Raw genomic sequence first — 23,989 nt, 5'->3', positions numbered from 1 at the left:
AAAGAATGCACCATTTATTACATTTCATGTTGTATTGTACAAGGGTTTCCAGTTCCAGTTCCAGTTATCCAGTTCCCAAACCATGTTAGAGTGAACCCATGCTATAAAAGCACCATGCTATATGGGGATATTCCCAATTCTCAAACCGTGTTAGAGTGAATCCGTGCTATAGAACTGTCGTGTTATACGGGGGTTATCTGTACTTTATTATAGTATGCATTTCCGATCAAGTCCTCATCAGCCATCACATAGATTGGACAGAAATAAATTAAAGAAGATTAGACATCTATAAGTAATAATTAACATTATAACTTACTAAAAAAAAAACATTTTTTACTACAACAAAAACACAAAACTAAATTTACATTCTCTGTAAAATCTCATACATAGAAAACTGGTTAATTGAAATTAATTTCATATTTGTGTATATCACTGTGAACAAATAAAAAAGCATTTAAATTAACATATTTTATGAATTATTACTTCTTTATATACTAACATAATAAATACATAACTTTAAAATTTAATCATTTAAGGATATTATCTTCTATTTTACCAGCCAATTCATCTGGATCTTCTGAATCTTCAGGAATGCCTATCCAAAATTAAATAACAATATTTTATTTAAAAAAATTAAATTAAATTGCTTTATGTCAGTATGGAATAAAATTCACTTTATTTTTATAATATTTACAAGTAAATTTTGTTCCTTTTTAATTGATTCATCCATCCATTGTGACTGATTTGTTTACAACAAAATGCTGATTTCCAAAATTGAAGTTGTATACATTGCTATTGCATTCTTTCCAAAATATTTTTCTTACATTGTTTAATGTAAGCAGTTATTTGTATCATCTCACATTTTAATCCAAAATTTATACATTGAAGTAGTTTTAAATACATTAATATCACCAAATGCCATTTTCTTCACAATGTAAACTAACTTTTTCCTTCTTGAATTTCATTTGAAATATCATCAGCATCAAGCATGCACATGGCATGCAATTAATACTTTATAACCAATTTGTTAGCAATTCATTTAATTCATTCAACTTTATAAATGTACCCATAAAGAAAATATGAAATAAAATGATATATCATTTTTCTCCCATAGATATTTTTACTACTTGATGAGTTTAACTTTCTGATTTTTCTTGTTGAATAGTGTGCATGTTTGAAATAGGCATATTTTAAACAAATTCCTTTTACTATTCAGTACAATATTAACACCAGAACAAACATTTCTGGCTAATTTAATTAGTGATTATCAAGTTCCAATTTAACACAAAAACAACTTTTCAATTCTAGAACTTTAATCTGTTTTGCCTTACATTGTTTTTATATTAGATTGAAAACTTACAATAACTAATTAAATTATTAAAAATACAAAAACTAGTTAAAAGTATCTCATCAGTTCTGAATTATTTATGTTCTAATTTCAAGCAATAAACCTTCCTCAGGTAGACTATAAATTCAAACTTAGTNAAATTCTTATAAAAATTTCTAAATTAAAATTTTTAAACAATCAAATTTTTACAAAAATCTAGTGCCAAAGAAACTTTTAATTAATTTGCATATCGTTCATGCACAAGAATAGTGACAACTCAAAAATTTCCAATTTCGAGTTTATTGTAGAAATGTATAGCAAACTCCCCATATTTTTACGTGGAAGAACAAACACTAATATTTATTTCCAAAAAAGATTTGAAAATTTTAAAAATACAAGATCATGACAAAAGCCTTGCAGGAAATAAGAAACTTTTAAATGGCTGTTCTGGAAGATCTATTTTTTTAAGCTGTGTCACTATTCTTGTGCACCAATGTTATGAGTGGAAAAAAAGCCTCTATCTAAAGATTAATTCTGCTAATGTTAAATCATGCTCCTATAATTTTTTAAAACTATCTGTCCTACAGGTATTGAGAGGACCTATTTTAGCAAATTCATTAAGGGTTCAGTCAAGCCCAACATATCCATACAGACCACTCCTGGAAAAATTCCTGGTATTTTTTGACCCATCCAGATTCAATCCCAGATCCCAAAAAGCAATAGTCCCCTGCCACCTTAACCACTCAACCTGTGTTCCTATGGTTGTGAAGGATGTTCATGTAAAAATTGCAAATTTTATTGTATTTAGTCTTCAATTTGTAATATATTTTACTAATAAATCATCTTGAATTTTTAAATTTAGTTGCAATTTTATCAGATCTTTACTTAATTTTTTCTTTAAATAAGTAGTCACTTATAATATATATTATGGCTTTAAGACAGCCTTTTCTTCTTATGCCCTGGCAAGGAGAGACACAGATCAAAACGAAATTAAACTTTTTTCTTTCCTACACATATACAGGAACGTAACCCCCATATAACATGGGAGTTACGTTCCAAAAAATTGCCATGTTATGCGAATTCATGTTATACAAAATAAAGAACTAGTGCGAAAAGAGGGGTTAGGTTCCAAAAATTAAAAAACATGCTGTTAAATCCTTATTTGAATTGGATTTATTATTCATTTTTTTTTCATAGGTAAAATACTTATTTATTATTTAAGTAAATATTTTACCAGAGGATTATTCATCCTATATGATGATCTCAGCATGAGCATCATCAACTGGTAANAGCCATCACATAGATTGGACAGAAATAAATTAAAGAAGATTAGACATCTATAAGTAATAATTAACATTATAACTTACTAAAAAAAAAACATTTTTTACTACAACAAAAACACAAAACTAAATTTACATTCTCTGTAAAATCTCATACATAGAAAACTGGTTAATTGAAATTAATTTCATATTTGTGTATATCACTGTGAACAAATAAAAAAGCATTTAAATTAACATATTTTATGAATTATTACTTCTTTATATACTAACATAATAAATACATAACTTTAAAATTTAATCATTTAAGGATATTATCTTCTATTTTACCAGCCAATTCATCTGGATCTTCTGAATCTTCAGGAATGCCTATCCAAAATTAAATAACAATATTTTATTTAAAAAAATTAAATTAAATTGCTTTATGTCAGTATGGAATAAAATTCACTTTATTTTTATAATATTTACAAGTAAATTTTGTTCCTTTTTAATTGATTCATCCATCCATTGTGACTGATTTGTTTACAACAAAATGCTGATTTCCAAAATTGAAGTTGTATACATTGCTATTGCATTCTTTCCAAAATATTTTTCTTACATTGTTTAATGTAAGCAGTTATTTGTATCATCTCACATTTTAATCCAAAATTTATACATTGAAGTAGTTTTAAATACATTAATATCACCAAATGCCATTTTCTTCACAATGTAAACTAACTTTTTCCTTCTTGAATTTCATTTGAAATATCATCAGCATCAAGCATGCACATGGCATGCAATTAATACTTTATAACCAATTTGTTAGCAATTCATTTAATTCATTCAACTTTATAAATGTACCCATAAAGAAAATATGAAATAAAATGATATATCATTTTTCTCCCATAGATATTTTTACTACTTGATGAGTTTAACTTTCTGATTTTTCTTGTTGAATAGTGTGCATGTTTGAAATAGGCATATTTTAAACAAATTCCTTTTACTATTCAGTACAATATTAACACCAGAACAAACATTTCTGCCTAATTTAATTAGTGATTATCAAGTTCCAATTTAACACAAAAACAACTTTTCAATTCTAGAACTTTAATCTGTTTTGCCTTACATTGTTTTTATATTAGATTGAAAATTTACAATAACTAATTAAATTATTAAAAATACAAAAACTAGTTAAAAGTATCTCATCAGTTCTGAATTATTTATGTTCTAATTTCAAGCAATAATATGGATAATTGAGAATTTGACACATTTTATTAATTATAATTAAAATAACTAATGTTTTTGATGGAAACTTTCCATGGAAAAAAGTCATTTAATTAAAGGTTGTTTAATTATAGTTAAATATTTTCAATATCAAATGCTATATTGTTTAGTGTTTTAAAATTATTTAATAAATAAAAATACTACAAAAATGTAAGAATTTAATGAATTTTTCAACTAAATTCCCACTTTATAAAATTCAAAATATATATATTTCTTGCATATGCACTGCAACTAGAGGATTTGATCCTGGCATCTCGAAAATCGGGATCCCAACCACTTTTCAGTCCCAAAATTTTCGGGATTAAGTTTTCCTAATCCCGAGATTTTCGGGATTGCTATCATTTTAAAAAAGTTGCAAAATAGACTGCATGAAGCGAAACGTTCAGTGCCAGTGCTTTTAACTGAATTGCTTGCCTATCATTTTAATATAAAATACAAGAAATTTTATTCCAACAAGCAGCAGAAATTAACCTAGCAGGCTTGCAATGCTTGCTTGGAATAAAATTTCTTGTATTTTGAACTAAAATGATAGGCAAGCAGTTCTCACTGGATTACTTGGTAATATACTTCATTTTTGTATTTTTGAATTTTCATGGGCGCCAATCGATTTTCTGGTGCAGTTGAGAGAACTACTCAGTGCGTTTTACCTGTCAATGTGTTAACCATCTTGTTTTGCCAGTGTGGGTAATATAGACCCGACACCTCTCACTTAGGGGGGGTCGACCTTAGGTGAAAAGGTTACGACCCTCACCTTGCCCATGATCTGTCAGGATGATGCGAGAAAGTCTTTTTATGTATGGGGGTAGTGGTTTGCTGGACGCTGAGAGAATCACACAGAGACCGAATTTACAAAATTAACATGCTTATTTTTAGAAAGACATGTTTACAATGATCAAAACAATGGTCTGTCCAGTGAAAAGATGGTGTACCAAACGATGGAGAGCCCTTCCCAAGGGCATGTGAGTCACACATCAGAAAAAATTCTCCTGCGTCGGTTGTAGAGGGTTTTCCTTTTACCCATTTGGAGGAGGAAGTGGTAGCAAGGCCCACATAGCACAAGACCACGATGTTCGTTCACGATGTTCCGTTGGAAAGTTAATTCCCTAGTTCATACTGTGGAGAAGTCTGCGGCGGGAAGGTCTGTCCCTAACTTCTGCCATATTTGGTTTGCTAGCCTTTACTCCTACAATCCCAATCTGTGTCAACCAGACTGTTTTCTTCCAACCTCCCTGTGTCCTCAGAGCTATAACTAGAGCAGGCTTATAAGTATTTACTAATGATTCCTCCAACTTCCATCAAACCTAAACACGTTTTCTCAGCAGCTGCATATATGTGCAACAAATTGAGAAGCAGACTTGGGGATGAGACACTGGATGAATTGTTATTTCTCAGATCATATTTTAGCAATTCAAATTAGAATGTTCCTATTAGATTAGTTTTCTTTATATTTAAGAAAAATGTGACTGATTAATATTATTTTTAAATACTTTTTGCTAAGAAACTTACTATACTACCTACTTACTAGGTTGTTACATGAATGTCGTCTATTTAGTCAATGTTAAGAGAGATTTTTGTTAATTTTCAACGTTTATTTGCATAGTTTGTTACATAAAGATTTTTCCAATTTATGTAAGTTTAAAGAGATCTTGATGATGCTTAAAAAAAATAACTTTAACATGAAGACTGAGTAATTTTAAGTCTGGTTAGTCTGACTCTAAGTCTGATTAGTTAGAGTGATTAAATTAGCTAGGTGTATACTGTAAAATACATTGATTTTTGTCTAAATTTTGATTTGTTGATTTCTGTAAGATTTTCCTATTTTTTATTAACCCTCAATACCGAAATAATCCCGGGATCGACTAAGTATAATCCCAAAATCTTAGGATTAAAAATAAGGACCGGAATCGAATTCCCTAACTGCAACTTATGCTACTCAAAGTTATCAAAGATTGGATTGAGGTTTGAGTAGCATGAGTAGCAACAAATTTGCATGGTAGGACAGGTTTGAATCCTGCTCAGGGCTGATGTTTTCATGCTAAATTTAATAAAATCAGATATAAATAAATTTCAGACAAAATAAAAGCTCAACCACCTACCTCTAGATAAACTGCTTAATATTTTATTAATTAATTAGACTTATTGTAGCCTGATAAGAATCTGGCTGTATTGTTTGCTTCATAACATTTATCAGGTTAATTATATATAAAATTGTATATATATTTTTCTAAACAGATTATGCAAGTTATAATACAGTCGATCCCCCTATAACGCAATAGATACATTCCACTTTATAAGAATTTCGCATTGTAGGAATCCTCAAATACATGAGCCAATCACAACCCAGCAATTGTGCAGTTTACAGACTACGGCTGCTTAAAAGGTTTTCTTCTATAAAATTAATCAATTCTGGACTAATTTCACTCAACATTTCCAAAACACGTATAATTTTTTGGGAATAATCTATATAAACTATGCTATAAACAAAAAATTGTAGGATTACTTACTGAGTGTGCGCCGTTCGACCACGCCATTGCTTAAGCTTGTTTTCACCGCAGAGCAGCGCACCAAATGGCGGCCACGTTTTCTGATAAGTTATTTTTCTGCGAAAAATTTGTTGAACTTTGGAGACATCATTAATAGAAATAATTTTTGTGACCGTTGAATAAGAAATGTTTTTTCCACAAGAAATGTATAAAATTACAGTACTGTATTAGACTTACAGTACCTAATTTAGGCCTATATACTGTACAGACGATAGTAAATGCAACTTACCCGCCTAAACTCTCCGTAGCGTGTAAGTAGTTAGACTGCTCATCCACTATTGGTCCAGATTCAACCAATCCTGTCGCGATATGAGTCGGCGATGACGTTTTACCGCATTTTACAAGTCTCTTTTAGCGTCTTTATATGAATATGGTCGCAATTTTTTCACTGCGATATACGAATCCGCGTCATATGAACCCGCGTTTTAGGGGGGTCTACTGTATTTTAATAAAAATCTATAAAATGTAACATTAAAAAAACCTAATTTAAATCACAAACTAAACAAATTATCTGCCAACTCTGAAATTCTTTAATAAATAAAATCTATACATATAATCTATGTAAAATTCCTGTAATAAAATATGATTAAAACTAGAATGAGTAGATTATCATGCCAAATATAGGGTTTTTGCTTGAAAGTACCCAATTTGATTTGACTATAAGAAATTAACAGTTAAAGAAAGGTTCACCAAAGATTTTACAAATTTCATTGAAAAAAATCACCACATCTCTATGTGCATTCCAGCAGTCATAGTGACAATATCAAGGTGGTAGACAATTTTCTGCTATATACACCGCTGCATATCCTGTTTCACAGTGGTGATGGCTGCAGTGATGTGCTCCCAAAGATCCTGAAGGTCTCTGACCAAAGTTGCATAAACTATATCTTTCACATAATCCCACAGAAAGAAATCTAAGGGGAATCTTGAAAGATCTTGGCAGCCACACTATCAGGCATACCAGACCACAACCTGTGCTTTCTCCTGTGGCAAAGCAATGACTGGACAATAACGTACACAATTCAACTTCTGTGCCATTTTGCATTACTACAAAATCTCTATTTTTTAATTTCTGAAGTTAGACTATTTACAAAAACATATTAATATTTTTGTGTCTATCATTAAATCCTTTTCACACAACCACAGAAGAGGATTTAATGATAGACTCAAAAATGTTAATATATTTTGTAAATAGTCTAACTTCAAAAATTAAAATATTGAAGAATATACTGAATTAACATTGAACATTGTGAATTTATGCAAATGAAAATGATTTACTCGTAACTGCCACTAGAGGGATGAACCAGTTATAAAATTTGGCAAAGGACTTGATGGTTGGCGAGAAGATTCTTAAGTTTTTAATGTAAAGAACGTCGGATCCTACAATAAAAGGCTGGAATTTGATCATTTTTAAACATTGTAAATTTTTTACCTTTTATTATTTGCCTTTTAAAGAAGTTTTATCTTCTAACCAATATAACTGTGTCTTCTGTGGTTGTGTGAAAAGGATTTAATGATAGACTTGAAAATATTAGTATGTTTTTGTAAATAGTCTAACTTCAAAAATTAAAATATTGAAGAATATCCTGAGTTAACATTGAACATTGTAAAAAATCTCTATAAAACTTGATAAGTTTCTCACCAGACGCCACTTGTTGCTTTTATATATTCATTTTTTATGGAAAATTAAAATTGGGTACTTTCAAGCAGAGCACCCTGTATTAAAAATAAGTAAAATAAAATACTTTTAAATATTTATCTTGTTCTTTAATTACAATAGCAAAAAGAAAATGCAAAAAGTAGTCGTGGTCAAATATAATTTAAAAGTTTAAAATTATTATTATTTTTTTCATATACAGTGTTTGGCACAACATTTTGGTTCAACCATTACTCATAATAAAATCATACAGATAACAAGTGTAAATTTTGTTCATTATTACTATTAAGAGATTTCTTATTTAATTATTTAAAAGTAAAAAAAATGACTCAAACTTACCATCTCCCTTTAACGCATTAGATAGCATCTCTCGACATTTCAAACGTACTGTGTCTTTTGTATCTGAAGGAAAGGTAGTTTGTTTAGGAAGTGATTTTGAAGATGTAATTGATGAAAGCTTCTGTGAAGGACTGAATTCACTAGGACTACTCTTTTGACTGCCTGAACTGCTGCTACTTGGAGGAGAATCTGATTTTTCTTTATTATTACCATATCCATCGCCTTTTGGACTTGGTGAACCTATAATTTAAATTAATCTATATTTTAAAATGTATTATTATAAATTAAATTTAAATGAATATGTATTCTAAAAATAACTAGCAGGTAAACCCGACATTGCCCAGGAAAAAAATAAAAACGAACATTAATATTTTTTGTACTTCTAATCCTTCTATTGTATTATACTATTTGGTTTATATAAACTATAAAAGTTATCTTATGTAATGGTTTATCACACCAAATGAACAATCTAACACATTTAGAAATTTAGTCAAATTGTGTACAGTAGAGGAATAATTTTTAATTTAAAATGTGTTAGATTGATCACTCGGTGTGATAAACCCTTACGTAGGATAACCTTTGTAGTTATCTAAATCAAATACTATAATATAACAAACATTAAAATGAAAACATATAAAGAAATTGATTATTTTAGAAATTTATTAATTTATTTTATTGATTATTGACTACTATTGTCATGTTTACTGTGATACTTGGGTGTTATAAAATGGCACAATTTCATTGGTCAAGCAATTGAAAATACAATATATTAAATTTTTAAGATATTAGATATTTTTCTAATGTTAGTCATTACAAACTGTTTCATTCACAGCTGAATATCAAATGGTAATCTAACAATGAATCAAATTTCATGAAAAATAGAGCAAATATTTAAACCACTTAAAACATATTATGTGCTGGCTGATAATCTTGTATTATACAATTTTTATATTCACTAAATGCCACTAAATGCTGGGTCCAATAGGAAGAAGGGACTATTGTAGAAGGGGGAATTGAAGTTAATTCGACCAAAAGTAGTCGTTGACCTCCTCCCAGAAGCAAGGATGGTCAATGACTACTCATTGTATAGGCAAACTATTGCCCATTGTTCAATTCTGAATGCATCCACTGTAACAAACTTAACATTACTCTGCTAATTATTGGAGATAAAATCTATTCCTACAAAAACTTAATGCAGACCACACTTCACCTATGTTGAGCTTACCCACCCATAAGGTGCCCCACTATTTACTACTTTGCACAATGAAACACGACACTTGTCCACTTTTCAATTGGTCAATCCTTATAGATATTATTATAATAATTATCTACATAAGGCATTTCTTAATTGTTGAAGTTAAAATAAAACTATGAAAATAAAGGTATAATAAATTTAATTTTTAATATAATATAATAAAAATTAATATAATACTGAAATTCACATATTTTTTGGCCAATATTTCTGAAAAATATCATTGAAAAATCTTGAATCTTAATACTGAATTATTTAACAATATAGAGTGTTTTATTATAACAAAAAATAAAATGATAAATACTAGGAATAAATTAAATTATCATCACTATAAAAATTAAATGTAGATATTTAACTTACCAGAGAGAAGTTTTTTCCATGTCTTAATCAATGTTTTAGCCAATGAAATCACTTCCTCATCATTGCTGGACTTACGAAGGGAATTAACTGTCATACCAATTCTAGTTTTCTAAATATAAAATAATTAATAAGTCAAAATGAAATAATTTTATGTATTTCTATTGATTAAAATATTAAAACTGAAGAAATAGTAATATGATTATGTCCATTTTCAATATTTATCAAATATAAGTTAGAAGCTGTTTGTCATCAAATTAAGTTAATTAAATTCAACTATTATGTTACATCAACAACAATAATTAATATACAGTTGCAAAATACGATTATTGAAAGACATACAGCAATCAATTAGTCTCATTAAATTGGTAGAAAAATGACTGCTATATGTCTTTCAATTGAGGAGAGGTTTACAACACACTGCCCCTCTCTGAATACACCTCTGCTTTAACTGATATTTTGCATAAAATATTACATCTTAAGATTAAATAAATACATTTAAATATTTGGTTTTTTTAAATACAAACTAGAATATTCAGGCTAATAATAAGTCGCACAACTGTCTATCAGCATCACAGAAAATATGTTTACTTCACAAGTACTTTTGACAGTATATATAGTGATAGTCATGGTATATCACACTTATTTTTATAATTTTATATTTTGTTGATGTTGTCGAAACCGTGTTGTATTTGCTTATTGTGTACAGGCACAATGAAGTGACGTTTTTCTCAACACTGGGCTAGTTGAATCTTTTATTTAGTTAGAACGTTTTTTCCATACATCAACGTTTCGGGCATCAGCCCCTCTTCAGCTAACTAAANTTTCATACATGCGTTAATCAAGCCGAATAGTATGGCCAAATATTCAGCTATTCGGCCACGCTCCTGGCTGAATATTCGGTATTCAGCCTGAGGTCGAATATACTATTCGTTGCAACACTAATAATTATAGCAATAGAACGAATAAGTATTGTTCTTTGATCTTCCAAAGGTTTATGAACACAACTTTTTAAAAATACTTTGGTTTTTCCAATTTGCCATTCCATTTTAGAAAATTCAAGAGACTGCAATATATAACTAACTCCACGAGGATTGCTTGGATATTTGCTCTTTACTAAACTTCTCATCAAATTCTTATAATATCCCACGTTCTTAAATAACACAGTTGTGTTAAAACTTGTTCATCATCATAATTATTTGGCATTGTATTTGTATTAGGTTTTATATGTCAAACATACTTTTAGAACTTTTGGAAGTAATTTTCTTCACTGGCATTTGATTATTATATAAATAGTAATCTGTCACAAACTCTGACAATTAACTGGAGAACTGAATTTCACTGCAATATTAACTGTACTTTCAGTATCAGATTCAATTCCCTTTGATCTTCTGGAACTAAATCTATTTTATGTACTAAACAAAATACTTTTTTTCAGGAGACTTTTGAAGAATGGATTCTAAACATAACTGATAATAGTGCATGTCTTTTTCTAACTGATGTGATTTAACATCAAAAACATAAATAAGAACCTTCTAACTATATACCTAATTGTACTAGAATGCATTCTGAGGCTATTTGCTTTGCTCCTTCAAGATATGTGCACCATTTATTTCCCTGAAAAACATTATATTGTCCAAATAAACCAGTTATTGTAACCTGAACTGGAGTATGCATAGGTTTCAAAGTAAACAGATTAGTAGAAATTAGTTCCATGTTATGTTGGAGTTCAATAAAACAATGCTCTAAAGGTTCACAATAAGCTGTTGTGCTTCTCTTCCAAATCCTCCAGCATATCCTCTTACACCTTGAGATACTACTGTTCCTCTGCTTACTGTAGCAGCACTTGATTGTGGAATTCTAGGCAAAGGGTTGGTAGATAAACCATACTGGCTCCATAATCAAATGGATCAAAACTTGCTTGGCTACATATATATATATAAAGAAGTCTCCCTACTTCATAAACAACTATTAACAGTTATGACCCATATATATATATATATATATATATAAATAGTTATGACCCATATATATATATATATATAGGTCATAACAGTTGTTTATGAAGTAGGGAGACTTCTTTTCTTCTTACGTAATTGTAAAATACATGAAAAAAAATATATATTTTTCTCTCTCCTCTGACTTATGGATATTTTATAACTTCAAAGAAATTTTTAAAACATTGTATCAACAATGAATAAAAAAAATTAAAGTTAAAAAAGGTAAAAAGGAGATCAACTTGCAAAGAAAACTTTTATTTACAGGAGGATTTTATTTATTTAGGAGGTTTAATAATGTAAATAAAAGTTTTCTTTGCAAGTTGATCTCGTTTTTACTTTTTTCAACTTTAATCTTTTTTATTCATTGTTGATACAATGTTTTAAAAAATTTTTCTTTGAAGTTATCTATATAAAATATCCATAAGTCAGAGGAAAAAGAAAAATGTATTTTTTTGTGTATTTTCCAATTACATAAGAAGAATTTTATATTTGTTATTTATGTTCCATGCTTGTGTAGAAGAAGCAATTTGAAAATGTTCTATCTCTAGAATTCTAACATTCTGATCTTCATTTTGTCTGAAGAAGAGTTATATACTGTTGAAAATACTTGTGAAGTAACATATTTTCTGTAATGTCGATAGACACTTGTGTGACTTACTTTTATTATTAGTATTTGACATCTGTTGTTACTTATATTTTATTATTAATATTCAGGCTACTTCTCCACTTTATCTCCATTGTCTTTTGAGACTTTTCTGATTATGTGTAAAAATAAATAAATAAATAAATAAGTAAATCTTGGAGGGTCAAATTTGACATGATTCCAATACTTCCCCTTGTTATGAATACAAGCAGCCGGGAAAATAGAAGTTAAAGATTATTATCATTTTTAAATTGAAGACATAGTCGGTTGAAAATGAAATCATTTTTAAAAAATCAATTTTTCAAAAATATTTCCTCAAAATTGATGAAACCTTTATGGGTTAATTGTACATAAATAACTACCGTTTTTTTGCCTGGACCGCATTTAATCAGAGACTGGCAAAAAAACGGTGGTTATTTATGTACAATTAACCCATAAAGGTTTCATCAATTTTGAGGAAATATTTTTGAAAAATTGATTTTTTAAAAGTAATATAAAGAAAACGGAACCATGGATATATACATATCTATTACTTATAGCAATGAAATCATTGTTTATTCACTTTCAATGTTCCAGAATACAAACTTTTGATGACTGACCTTTCTCTGGCTACTTGGCTGTTCCAATTTTTAAATCTGTGTTTTTAATTAAATATTTTTTCTTTGTTTGTAAGAGAAGTTTTAATTTTGATGGTCAAGTACACTACAGAGAAAGGTCAGTTGTCAAAAGTTTGTACTATGGAACATTGAAAGTGAATAAATGGTGATTCCTTTTTTCAACAGACTGTCTTCAATTTAATTTTTAAACATAATCACCATCCAATAAAATTCTACAATTTAATTTATCATCATTTGTTTATTTTCTATTTAAAATGTTCAATAACAAAAATAAATAATTTTAATCTCTTAAGGAACTGCTATGGCAAATGAAATTAAAAACTGCTTTATATTAAAGCATAAAAATATCTACTTTTATAAACATTTAAAATTCAAATTATGTGTGTAGCGTCCTTGTAATCCAAAAAATAATTCTTGGTAGACAACCAGACAGCAATTGGTTAGGAATACATTACGGTTTATTTAAAACAATAGACCCCCCAATGGTTTAAACTAATAGAGAGTGCCTCCACGCATTAAAGATTGTTTAAAAGCACACCCCGTTGTACAGAATGTTAGGAATGGTTTAAATAACATTACGTGTCGGTATACTGTTACTCTGTGAACACCGGATAACACCAGTTGCCAGTTTTGCCATTTTATCTTTTGTCAGGAATAATACATATTAACTGAAAATGTAAGTGTTCATAGATACTCTGAAATTAATAATCTGTATTTTATTTTTTATATAAATGATGTGTTAAACAGCAATGTTCTATACATTTTTCATATTATAGAGAATAGTCATACACCAATGTGATAAAAATATAGTAACACAATTTTAAGATGTACCATTATATGACATGTAAGTTTTTTATGTTTTTTTTATGTTATTAGTAAATATGACGTAAAAAAGGGCCCCCCTTTATACGTCATATTTACCAAATGTCGTGAACCTTACTTTATTTTGTATTTTTAATAGAACTGAAGAGGGGTTGGAAACATAAACCAACCCGAAATGTATTTGAATAAAAAAAATTGTTTTAAATAAACCGTAATGTTTTCCTAACCAATTGCTGTTTGGTCGTCTACCAAGAATTATTTTTTGCATTACAAGGATGCTACACACAGAATTTGAACATATAGCAACCATACCTTCTACATTAAGAAGTATATTTAAAATTCACTTATAGGAAAAATTAATTTATAATATTTTAAAATTTTGTCATAAGCATTAAATCATTTAATTCAATTAAACATTTTAGAAAAATTTTACCATTTACCCAAATTTTACTTGATAAAGAAGGGGCATATCAATAATTAGTTATGCAAATGAGAAAACAATATATATTTGCATATTAAATGCATACTAATTTTGTAAAAACATTACAATGTACAACTTAAAATACATGATAATTTGTTATTTTAATGCCAAACAAGCCAATTGATATTTATACATATAATAATAAAATAAAGATATAAATTCAATAAAAAATATAATTCTTAATTTTTGATAATTGTAATGTCAGAAAATATGGTAAAGTACCTTATATCAATCCTAAAAATGCATTTAACCCATTTTTACCTGTCCATAATGGAATATTTCAGTTCAAAACAACAATCAGCAGTTATCACCAGCAGACTACTTAGTGAGTTATACACTATTAATAGATATTTTGGCTATACTGCACAACTGCACCAGTTCAAATCAACTTTATTGGTAATGAGCATTTAAACTCTTTTTTAACATTTAAAATGATTTTAAAAGAACATTATGATACAGCATTAAAATGAAAAGTGATATGTGCATAAGAACATGAAAGCAGAACTGCCAAACATTATCTATTTTATGGCATTTGTCCCCTTTTTCTAACTTTTTATTTAACAAACCTTAATAAAATTGAATATTTTAAAATTTCCCCTCCTAAATAAAATCTTAAAAATTCAATTTTTTAGCTCATGATGCATCAAAAAATCCTAGATGCATATCCTCAATTCTAGCATCCTAGAATTAAGGATATGCAAATTTAAAAAATTTCTACCAAAAATTTGTTTTTTGTTAAGTTAATCTCCAGTAAAAACGTGAAAGTATCAATTTTTTGTGAAATTTTTAACAAAAGTATCAACATAAAAATCTGCAATTGTAACATTAAATAAATTGATGAGATAAAGTGCTTTATGTATTTATTATTATAACATTCAGAAAATTATCATAAATTATTTTTGCATTTTAACAATTATTTTTATTAACAACCTATTTAAAATTATCATGTAAACACTAAAATAACATCACTTAATTATTTTAATGCATTAAAGAATAGACTCTAGGCTTTTATGTTTCAATCAACAATGTCATTTTATAACATAAAATGTTATAAAATAACATTGCATATTTAATTAAAATTAATGAAAATTTAAATGCATAAAAACTTCCTTAACAAGTCTATTTGTAGTCAAGAAAGTTAGATTGAAAACTTGGATACATTCCAAAGCACAATTTAATTACAGTAACATTTGGTTTTGTGACACATTTCAGTAGGACTTATCACACAAATTTACTGTTTAAAAAGCTCTTACTGAATGGCCATTCACTTTAATTAAGTGGTATTGGGAGCAATCGTCTATGTTAACAGCATAAAAATATTTTCAAGCACTATAATAATCTATATTGCATATCATAATTTATGTACACATGTACAGTAAAGTGTACAAAATATTGTATTGTGTTGTTGATATAAAGAAGTGAAACTGTTGCATACATCTTTTACAACATAATAAAAAAATAAGTTTAAATAAAGTCTGATAGAACATTGCAGAAAACGGGTCCAAGAAAAATCCATTTTATTAATTTTACAAGCAAAAAAACACCTTTAAACTTGTTTAATAATCTATAAATCAAGTAATTTAATTGAAAATCCAGAATTTATATTTTAAGTGATTTAAGTGGTTGTATATGTTTCTTCTACATACCCTCATGACATTTCCTAGACACAAAGGAAAAAGAATTATAAACATTTCAGATACATTCACTCAAATATAATTTTAATATGAGTAAAAATTTTATTCACTTATGTATTAAATAAAAGAAATTTGGTTTTGATTTTTATTTTTCAGATGAAAAAATATTATTTTTGCATTTAGATTCTTGAATTATTATAAAACTATTTTTATTTACGGTAATCAAAATTATTTGCATTTGAAAAGCTTCTTATATTTTAAAATTATATCAAATTATATTTTAAAATAGCTTCACCACACAACCATTAAAGTTAATATAATTATCTTAACACTCATCTGTAATTTGATCACATTCATTTATTGAATTATCTCTCAATAATAATTTTATATTTCTAATGTTAGATGAAAGATAGTGATTTAATCAAGCACTGTTTCATTTAAATATTTTCATACATTACATCAACAAATCTAAACATACATAAATAATTATACAAGCTAACTAAATACCAAATAATAATTGCTGTTATTAATTCATTTAATATTGAAAAATTACATAAGATATGTTAGTATATTCTGCATTAAAATATGCCATAATAAATACTCAATAACATCTTAAAAGTATCATGCAAGTACTTGAAAAAATAATTATATTTAGTAATCATATTTTTTTATAATTAGTTTAATGCAGTGTTTCACAAACTTTGGACCACCATCTCCTTTTAGTGCATATATTTCTTATATTTTTTTTTGTTTCAAAACAAAAATTCATTTGGAAAACCCCTACCAAACCCTTGCCTTTCAGTGCTCGAGTCTTCTACTGCTCTCAATGGGACAATAGTGCCCACTTTCAGAATCACTGGTTTAATAGATACCTAGTATTGATAGAATGATTTTGCCACTATAAGAGATCCAAACTTCAATCCAATCATTGCAATTTTTCGTAGTGATTTGTTTATATCAAGACTTTCTTCCAACTACTTATCCTTACAGACTAATTTCACTGCAAATAAAACACTCTTCTAATAAGCACAGTCAAAATAATATCAATTTATATGTTATAATGTAATCCAAAGCACACTGAAAGTGCCACAGAAAAATTCAACAATTTATTTTGTAATAAATAAATTTCATAATTCCTTAATTTTTACTATCAAAATTAAATATTAATATTTTCTTATATTATTAATATTGTATTAGTTTCACATTATTTATAATATTCAATATTTTTGCATTATTCATAAACTGGATATACTCATATGTACAGTACAATTGATTTTATTACATTTTAGCACAAATTCATGAAATATAAGAAGCATTTCTTTATATCAACTGTATGAGTTAAAAACAGGTCATTATTTTGACACACATATACATATCAACAAAATTATAATATAATTAACTTTACAGAATGCACTCTACTAATAAGTTTTTTTTTATTAATTAACTGAAGTGAAACATACCAGTAATAAAATTGTATACTGCCTAATAATACTCATGAAAATGGGTTAAACATTTAATAGAAGTCCATTAAATGAATTTCCACTAAAAGTAAACCTAATAAAATGTGTGTCTGCTCAAAACAGTTGCCAAAATAAACTATTATTTGAAGAGTTTTGCTAAATCAAAACCTGTCTCAAATGAAATCATTTAATTGAATACTACTGAAACAGAAATCACATAATGAAATTAATGTTATATCTCTATATAGTTTTGTCAAACAGATGTGAAGGAAAGTACATATATGATCAATAAGAATCAAAGTACTGTAAGGTCTCTTTTTATGCGGATTATTTTTATGCGATTTTGAAGTTGTGCGGTTTGTATTTCATCTAAAAATTTCTTGGACAAACATACATATAGGCTTGTTTAGGAAGCCCGCGTATAGACAGTCTCCAAAAATCATGGAACGCTCAAAGCTCACTCCATTTGTTCCACTGACATATAACGTTTATGGATGTAAAGGACAGCTAGATCTACCTTAATCGCTTTAGTTCCTAGCAATTTTTGATATAAATATAATTAAATATAAAAAATACTTAAAACTGAAAAAAAACGAAAGAAATGCGTTAATTTTGAAGAAAAAGCTTCAAAGTTTAACTTCCTTTGTCTCACCCTTCTGTGAAATTTAACACAGATAAGTCATTGTTTACACAGCTGGATGACCTTGAACACAGCTGGAGTTGGATTTCCCGGGGCATTTTCATAGACGTTGCAAGAGGACAAGGGTTTAAAGTAGGGTGAATACTAGTGGCCGTATATTTTTAAATATTTTTAAAAAATTCAAATTTTTATTGCGATTTCCGACCCCCTGACTTAATTAAACGTATATATAATAAAATATATTAATTAAAAAAAACTATTGGAAGTCGTTTTTGATATCAGAAAGTAGCTTTAAATAATTTTACCAACTCGTTTTGCTTTTATGCGATTTTAGAAAATTACGGAACGTATCCCTACTTTTTCAAGGCAAGTAAAGTCTTTTTTTATGCAAATTTTTTATATGCGCTTTTCTGTAGAACGTATCCACCGCATAAAACGAGTAACTTACAGAAATTAACCAGTGGAACCTGTTTAACGAATGCTGTAGTTAATGACCAAATCGGTTAATGAACTTTTATTTTGCAAAAATTCTGTCTCAGATAACGGACAGTGAATGCAAGTTTCTGTTATGTAATTTAACTATATGCAATTTATTGGTTTCATCTTTATCTAATTTGTAATAAAGCATATTACAAAAACTAGAGAACCTGAATAATTCATCTAACAAGTTATGGGCCCAGGCCACACTTCTAGATCATCATCAAATTAATATTCTAACAAAGTGAAGGTAAGCCTTTTTCTAGAATAATAAGTCATAACCCAATAGCTCCAATCAATTTTCAAGATGAATATACAATTGTTTCGAATAGAAAAGTTGGATAAAAGGCAATTATAATTGCTGGAAAATGCAAATGAAAATACTTTTAATACAAAATGACCTTGGAAATATGTTGAAGAAGCAACAGATGAATCTGATGAAGAATGGAACAAAAAAGACCAAAAGGCTTTAGCAATAATTATTTTAAGCATAAAATCATTAGAAATAATTCATGTAAAAAGATGTAGCACATCAAAGAAAGTGTGGGACAAACTAAAAAAAATACATCAGCCAAGAGAATCAATTATGAAAGTAAGTCTTACAAGACAATTACTTCAAATGAAAATGAAGCTGAATCAAAGTATGAAGGAATATTTAGATGTCTTCTTTGAAACACTTGATACATTGGCAGAAATTGACACGTTTCCATCGACTTTCTTTCCATTCTGATCCTTTGAGGACTTTCTGATATGAGAATTTTACAGTAGTAATTGAAAGCAGAGATCAACTTCCTGAACTCAACATATTAAAGGTGAAACTTCTAAAAGAGGAAAAGAAATGTGAGAGGGAAGAAGATATAACAAGTAAGAAGACAGCCTTTGTAGAACACTCAAATGAAAATAAAGGCAAAGATCAACTTAACTCTAAGAAAAAGAAGAAATTCTCTTTCAAGTGTTATACTTGTGGCAAACAAGGGCAAAAATCCTCTGATTGTTGATGAAACAAAAGGAAAAAACATAAAACATCTTCAAAAGAACCTAACAAAATAGCAACAGCAACTACATTTGAATCTTGTGAATCTTTATCTCAAACACTAAGAAAGGATGAATGGTGTTTCAATAGTGGAGCAACAGCACACATGTGGAGATGAAAAGCAATTCATAAAAACAACACAAATTAATCCACAAAAAGTGCAACTGGCCAACAATAAAACAACTCAAGCTGCTGGAAAGGGCTTGATTCTGTTGAAAACCTTAATTAATTTGAAAGAAGATACACTACTTTTAGAAAATGTAATATTTGTACCTGACCTTCAAGGAAATTTAATTTCACTCAGTAAGTGTACCCAGAGATCTTATACTTTCAAATTCCCAGGTAAAAATGAAAGCTTAGAAAATACCAAAACTAAAGAGATTTTGGCACAAGACATTAAAAGGAATGAGCTTTATGTTTAAGACAACCTACAGAAAGTTCTTCTCTAGCTACTGTAGCCCAGAAAAGTCACTCAAAAGGAATTAATCCAAAAATAAAAGATATCCAGATATGACATAACATGCTTGGACATCTAAACTTCAGCAATCTGAAAAAATTACAAACAAAATAAATGGTACTTAGCTTGCAATTTGATAATTCTCCCGAAGAATCTGAGGCTTGTGAAACTTGTATTGGAAGAACACAGACAAGATTATCATTTTCAAAAGAATCTTCAAGTTCAAATCATATATTACAACTAGTTCATTCAGACATCTGTGGCCCAATGAAGATCAAATCTCTTGATGGATCAAGATATTTTGTCAGAAAAAATTATATTTCTTGAGATTATATGTACAATATGAGTCAATTTCTTTTGGTCCCTTCACACATTGTTGAGGTAATAACAATTCCATGGCAGAGTCGATCTTTTATTGTAGGTACCCGTTTGCCATACAATACAAAAAAATTAAAATAGTCCTCTAGCAGTGGAACAAAGATAAAATTAATTAATATATATAGTTTAAAAAATTGCCAGTATGTATGAGGGCTGTTCGGAAAGTTCATGGCCATGCCTATATGCGACGCTGCAATCAATTTAATTTTTGACGGGAATAATTCAGCCATCTTTGTAAAGATACAATACCACTTTCCACTTGATTTGTTGTAAAGTTTTGCCACAACAGCTTAGCAGATAGTCAGTGTGCACACGCTTTGTCAAAAATCGAGAAGACGGAGACTCATGCGATCATAAAATACCTGACGATAAAAGGGTTGACCCCATCTCAAATCAAAGCTGACATGGATGAAGTTTGGGAGAGTCTGCTCCTTCATACACCACTGTTTCACTAAAAAAAATGGACAGCCCTTTTTAAATCTGGCAGAGAGAGTGTGGAAGATGACCCTCACAGCGGACGGCCATCAACTGCTGTCACTGAAGAAAATATCGACAAAGTTCACGATTTGTTGTTAGCAGATTGCCGTTTGAAAACGCGTGAGATAGCTGAGACAACAGGCATCTCTGTCAACTGAGTGTATCACATCCTAACTAAAAATTTGAGTATGACAAAGGTCTCAGCAAGGTGGGTGCCACATCTACTGACCCCGAGCAAAAACCTGATCGCACTTTGATGTCAAAGGAGTGTTTGGACTTCTACCAGAAAAACCCATAGGATTTCTTGCGTCGGTTTGTGACTACTGACAAAACGTGGATCCATTACTACACTCCTGAAACAAAAGAATAGTCGAAGCAATGGAAACACCACAGTTCGCCACCACCAAAGAAAGCAAAGACAGTTCCATCAGAAGGGAAAGTGATGGCCTCGGTTTTTTGGGTTGCTGAAGACATCATCCTTATTGACTACCTAGAAAGAGGAAAGACCATCAATGCTGTCTGTTACTGTGAACTTTTGGAAAAACTGAAGAAAGAAATCGAAAAAAAAGAGGCCACACTTGAAGAAGAAAAAGGTTCTGTTTCACCATGGTAATACACCTGCACATTCCGCCAGAATCACTGAACAAAAGATAAATGAACTTTGCTTCCAATTAGTTCCACGTCCACTGTACTCACCTGATTTGACCCCCAGAGACTTCCACCTTTTTCCAAACCTAAAAAAATTTTTGGTTGGAAAGAGATTCCACTCAAATGACAAAGTCATATCTGAAGTGAACGAGTATTTTGCATACCTTGACAAATCGACCTATTGTGATGGCATAAAAAAGGTAGAACATCGCTGGAATAAGTGCATTGCTAACAAAGGAGACTACATTGAAAAATAAAAATAGTTTTAACATTATTTTGTTTGTTGTTCTATTTGAGGCCACGAACTTTCTGAACAGCCCTCATATAGTCTCAAGAAATATAATTTTTTCTATTAAAGTAAATTTGTCCTGGCAATTTTTTAAAATATATATTGTCATATTTATAGATGATAAATCCAGAAAAATTTCTGTCTACACACTGAAGAACAGAAGTAAAGTATTTGATGCATTTAAAAGATAGAAATCAACTTCAGAGAAGTAAACTGGACAAAAAATAAAAATGATTAGAAGTGACAACAGTCAAGAATATTTAAGCAAGGAATTCACGAAATTTCTTCAATATGAGGGAATAAAACATCAGCTCTGTTGAATACTCATTTCAACAGAATGGCATAGCTGAATGTGCTAATGGAACTCTTGTCAAAATGCATGTTGATAAATTCAGAATTATCAGAATCATTATGAGCTGAGATAATAATTGCTGCTGCATATATCAAAAATAGGTGTCCTAGTAAAAACATGGACAAGACATGGAAAAAATTTTTACCTTAAGAAAATCTACTATATCCCATCTTTGTGTGATAGGAAGCAAGCTTTCGCTGTAAACAATAAACCTGGAAAAAGTAAATTCATACCAAAAAGTAATGAATATATTTTAATAGGATATGATAATGAAGAATACCATCTTTGAAAATGAGGTACAAACCAAGTTATCAAAAGTAGAGATGTTTGTTTTATTGAACTAGGTCTTACGACAAATTCTCCAAAAAATAATGATAAGTTGTTATGATATCTCAACTAGAACTAGAAGAAAAGAGAAATGTGGGAAGAAAACTGTATGAGACAGGATGTTCAGGATGAAGACAATGACTCACCTGAGATCTAGTCTCAAGTGATACTGAGAATATCTTAGAACTAAATTTGGATGATGACAATGATCAAGAAAATGTCGCCAATACAGTCGACCCCCTATAACACTGTTGATTATTCCGTTTTATATGAATTCCATGTTGTGCGAGTCACTTAGATTTTACAAATACATGTGCCGGGCTGTGAACAGCTCAGATATTTGTAAAATCTAAGTGACTCGTACAACATAGAATTCATATAAAACGGAATAATCAACAGTGTTATAGGGGGTCGACTGTATTCAAACAATTCAAAGAAGAAGGGAAAGACCAAAAAAGCTGCAAACAGAACTCCCTGGCCTACCAATGAAAGAATATCACTTTGTTCAATCAAAGGTAGTAAAGAAAGACTTGGACTGTCAAACCATTGAAGATAAAGTGCACAATACCTAATAAAAACTCTATGTTTCATTCTAAAAATAAAAATATTGACTTTCAGTGGCATTTCATAGGTATATGCACAACATAAACACAATAAATATGATGTATAAACCTTCACAGAACATGCTTGCAAACATCCTATCTTAAAGTCTATCCAAAGGGAGTCGTGAAGCATGTGTTAAAAACTTAGAAATCTGTACTGACTTTGAGGGGAAGTGTTGAGACTTAAAATTTCATATGATGTCAGCATATAATTACAAGTGATGAACCAAATTGTATATGTGATCTCTTGTGATGTAAAGTGATCTTGTCTCTTTCCCCCTGAGAATGGCATTCTGTAGGATCAAAGTTTCCGTTATGTAATTTAACTAATGCAATTCATTAGTTTTATCTTTATCTAATTAATTATTAGATAAAGATAAAACTGAGACAAATTATTCAAGTCTGTAGTTTTTGTAATATACTTTATTATGATAGAGCATATTACGAAAACTAGAGACCTGAATAATTTGTCTAACACAGAAGATGCTTGTTTCAAATATATATCTATCTATCTATATATATATATATATATATATGGAAATGTATGTCCCTATATTTCACTTTTCTGCCAAATCTACACATCGCACTTGAATGGTGTTTGTATGTGGTGGTAGCCCCAAGTCTCCATTCGTGCACA

The 23,989-nt window shown here is 29.2% G+C and overlaps 1 protein-coding gene across 3 annotated transcripts in view; it reads right to left on the bottom strand.

The window, feature by feature from the left end:
* LOC111637286 (transcription elongation factor S-II-like) overlaps positions 1 to 23,989 on the bottom strand; it is a 48,507-nt gene that overhangs the window by 12,699 nt on the left and 11,819 nt on the right. The window contains exons 1-4 of one of the 3 annotated variants that reach the window (XM_023382761.1): positions 14,840 to 14,917; positions 10,019 to 10,127; positions 8,407 to 8,646; positions 2,920 to 2,973 (exon numbers count right to left, since the gene is read on the bottom strand). In XM_023382761.1, the coding sequence (XP_023238529.1) occupies positions 2,920 to 2,973; positions 8,407 to 8,646; positions 10,019 to 10,112 (388 nt within the window). In that variant the 5' untranslated portion in view covers positions 10,113 to 10,127; positions 14,840 to 14,917. Of the gene's footprint in view, positions 1 to 2,919; positions 2,974 to 8,406; positions 8,647 to 10,018; positions 10,128 to 14,800; positions 14,918 to 23,989 lie in introns of those variants that run through there. The other 2 variants (XM_023382760.1, XM_023382759.1) reach the window with 2 other exon arrangements.

The sequence above is a fragment of the Centruroides sculpturatus genome, unplaced genomic scaffold (assembly GCF_000671375.1).
Source record: "Centruroides sculpturatus isolate CEXI.00-Female unplaced genomic scaffold, Cexi_2.0 scaffold1084, whole genome shotgun sequence".
Taxonomy (NCBI): Eukaryota; Metazoa; Arthropoda; class Arachnida; order Scorpiones; family Buthidae; genus Centruroides; species Centruroides sculpturatus.
This window is presented reverse-complemented; position numbering and strand designations above follow the sequence as displayed.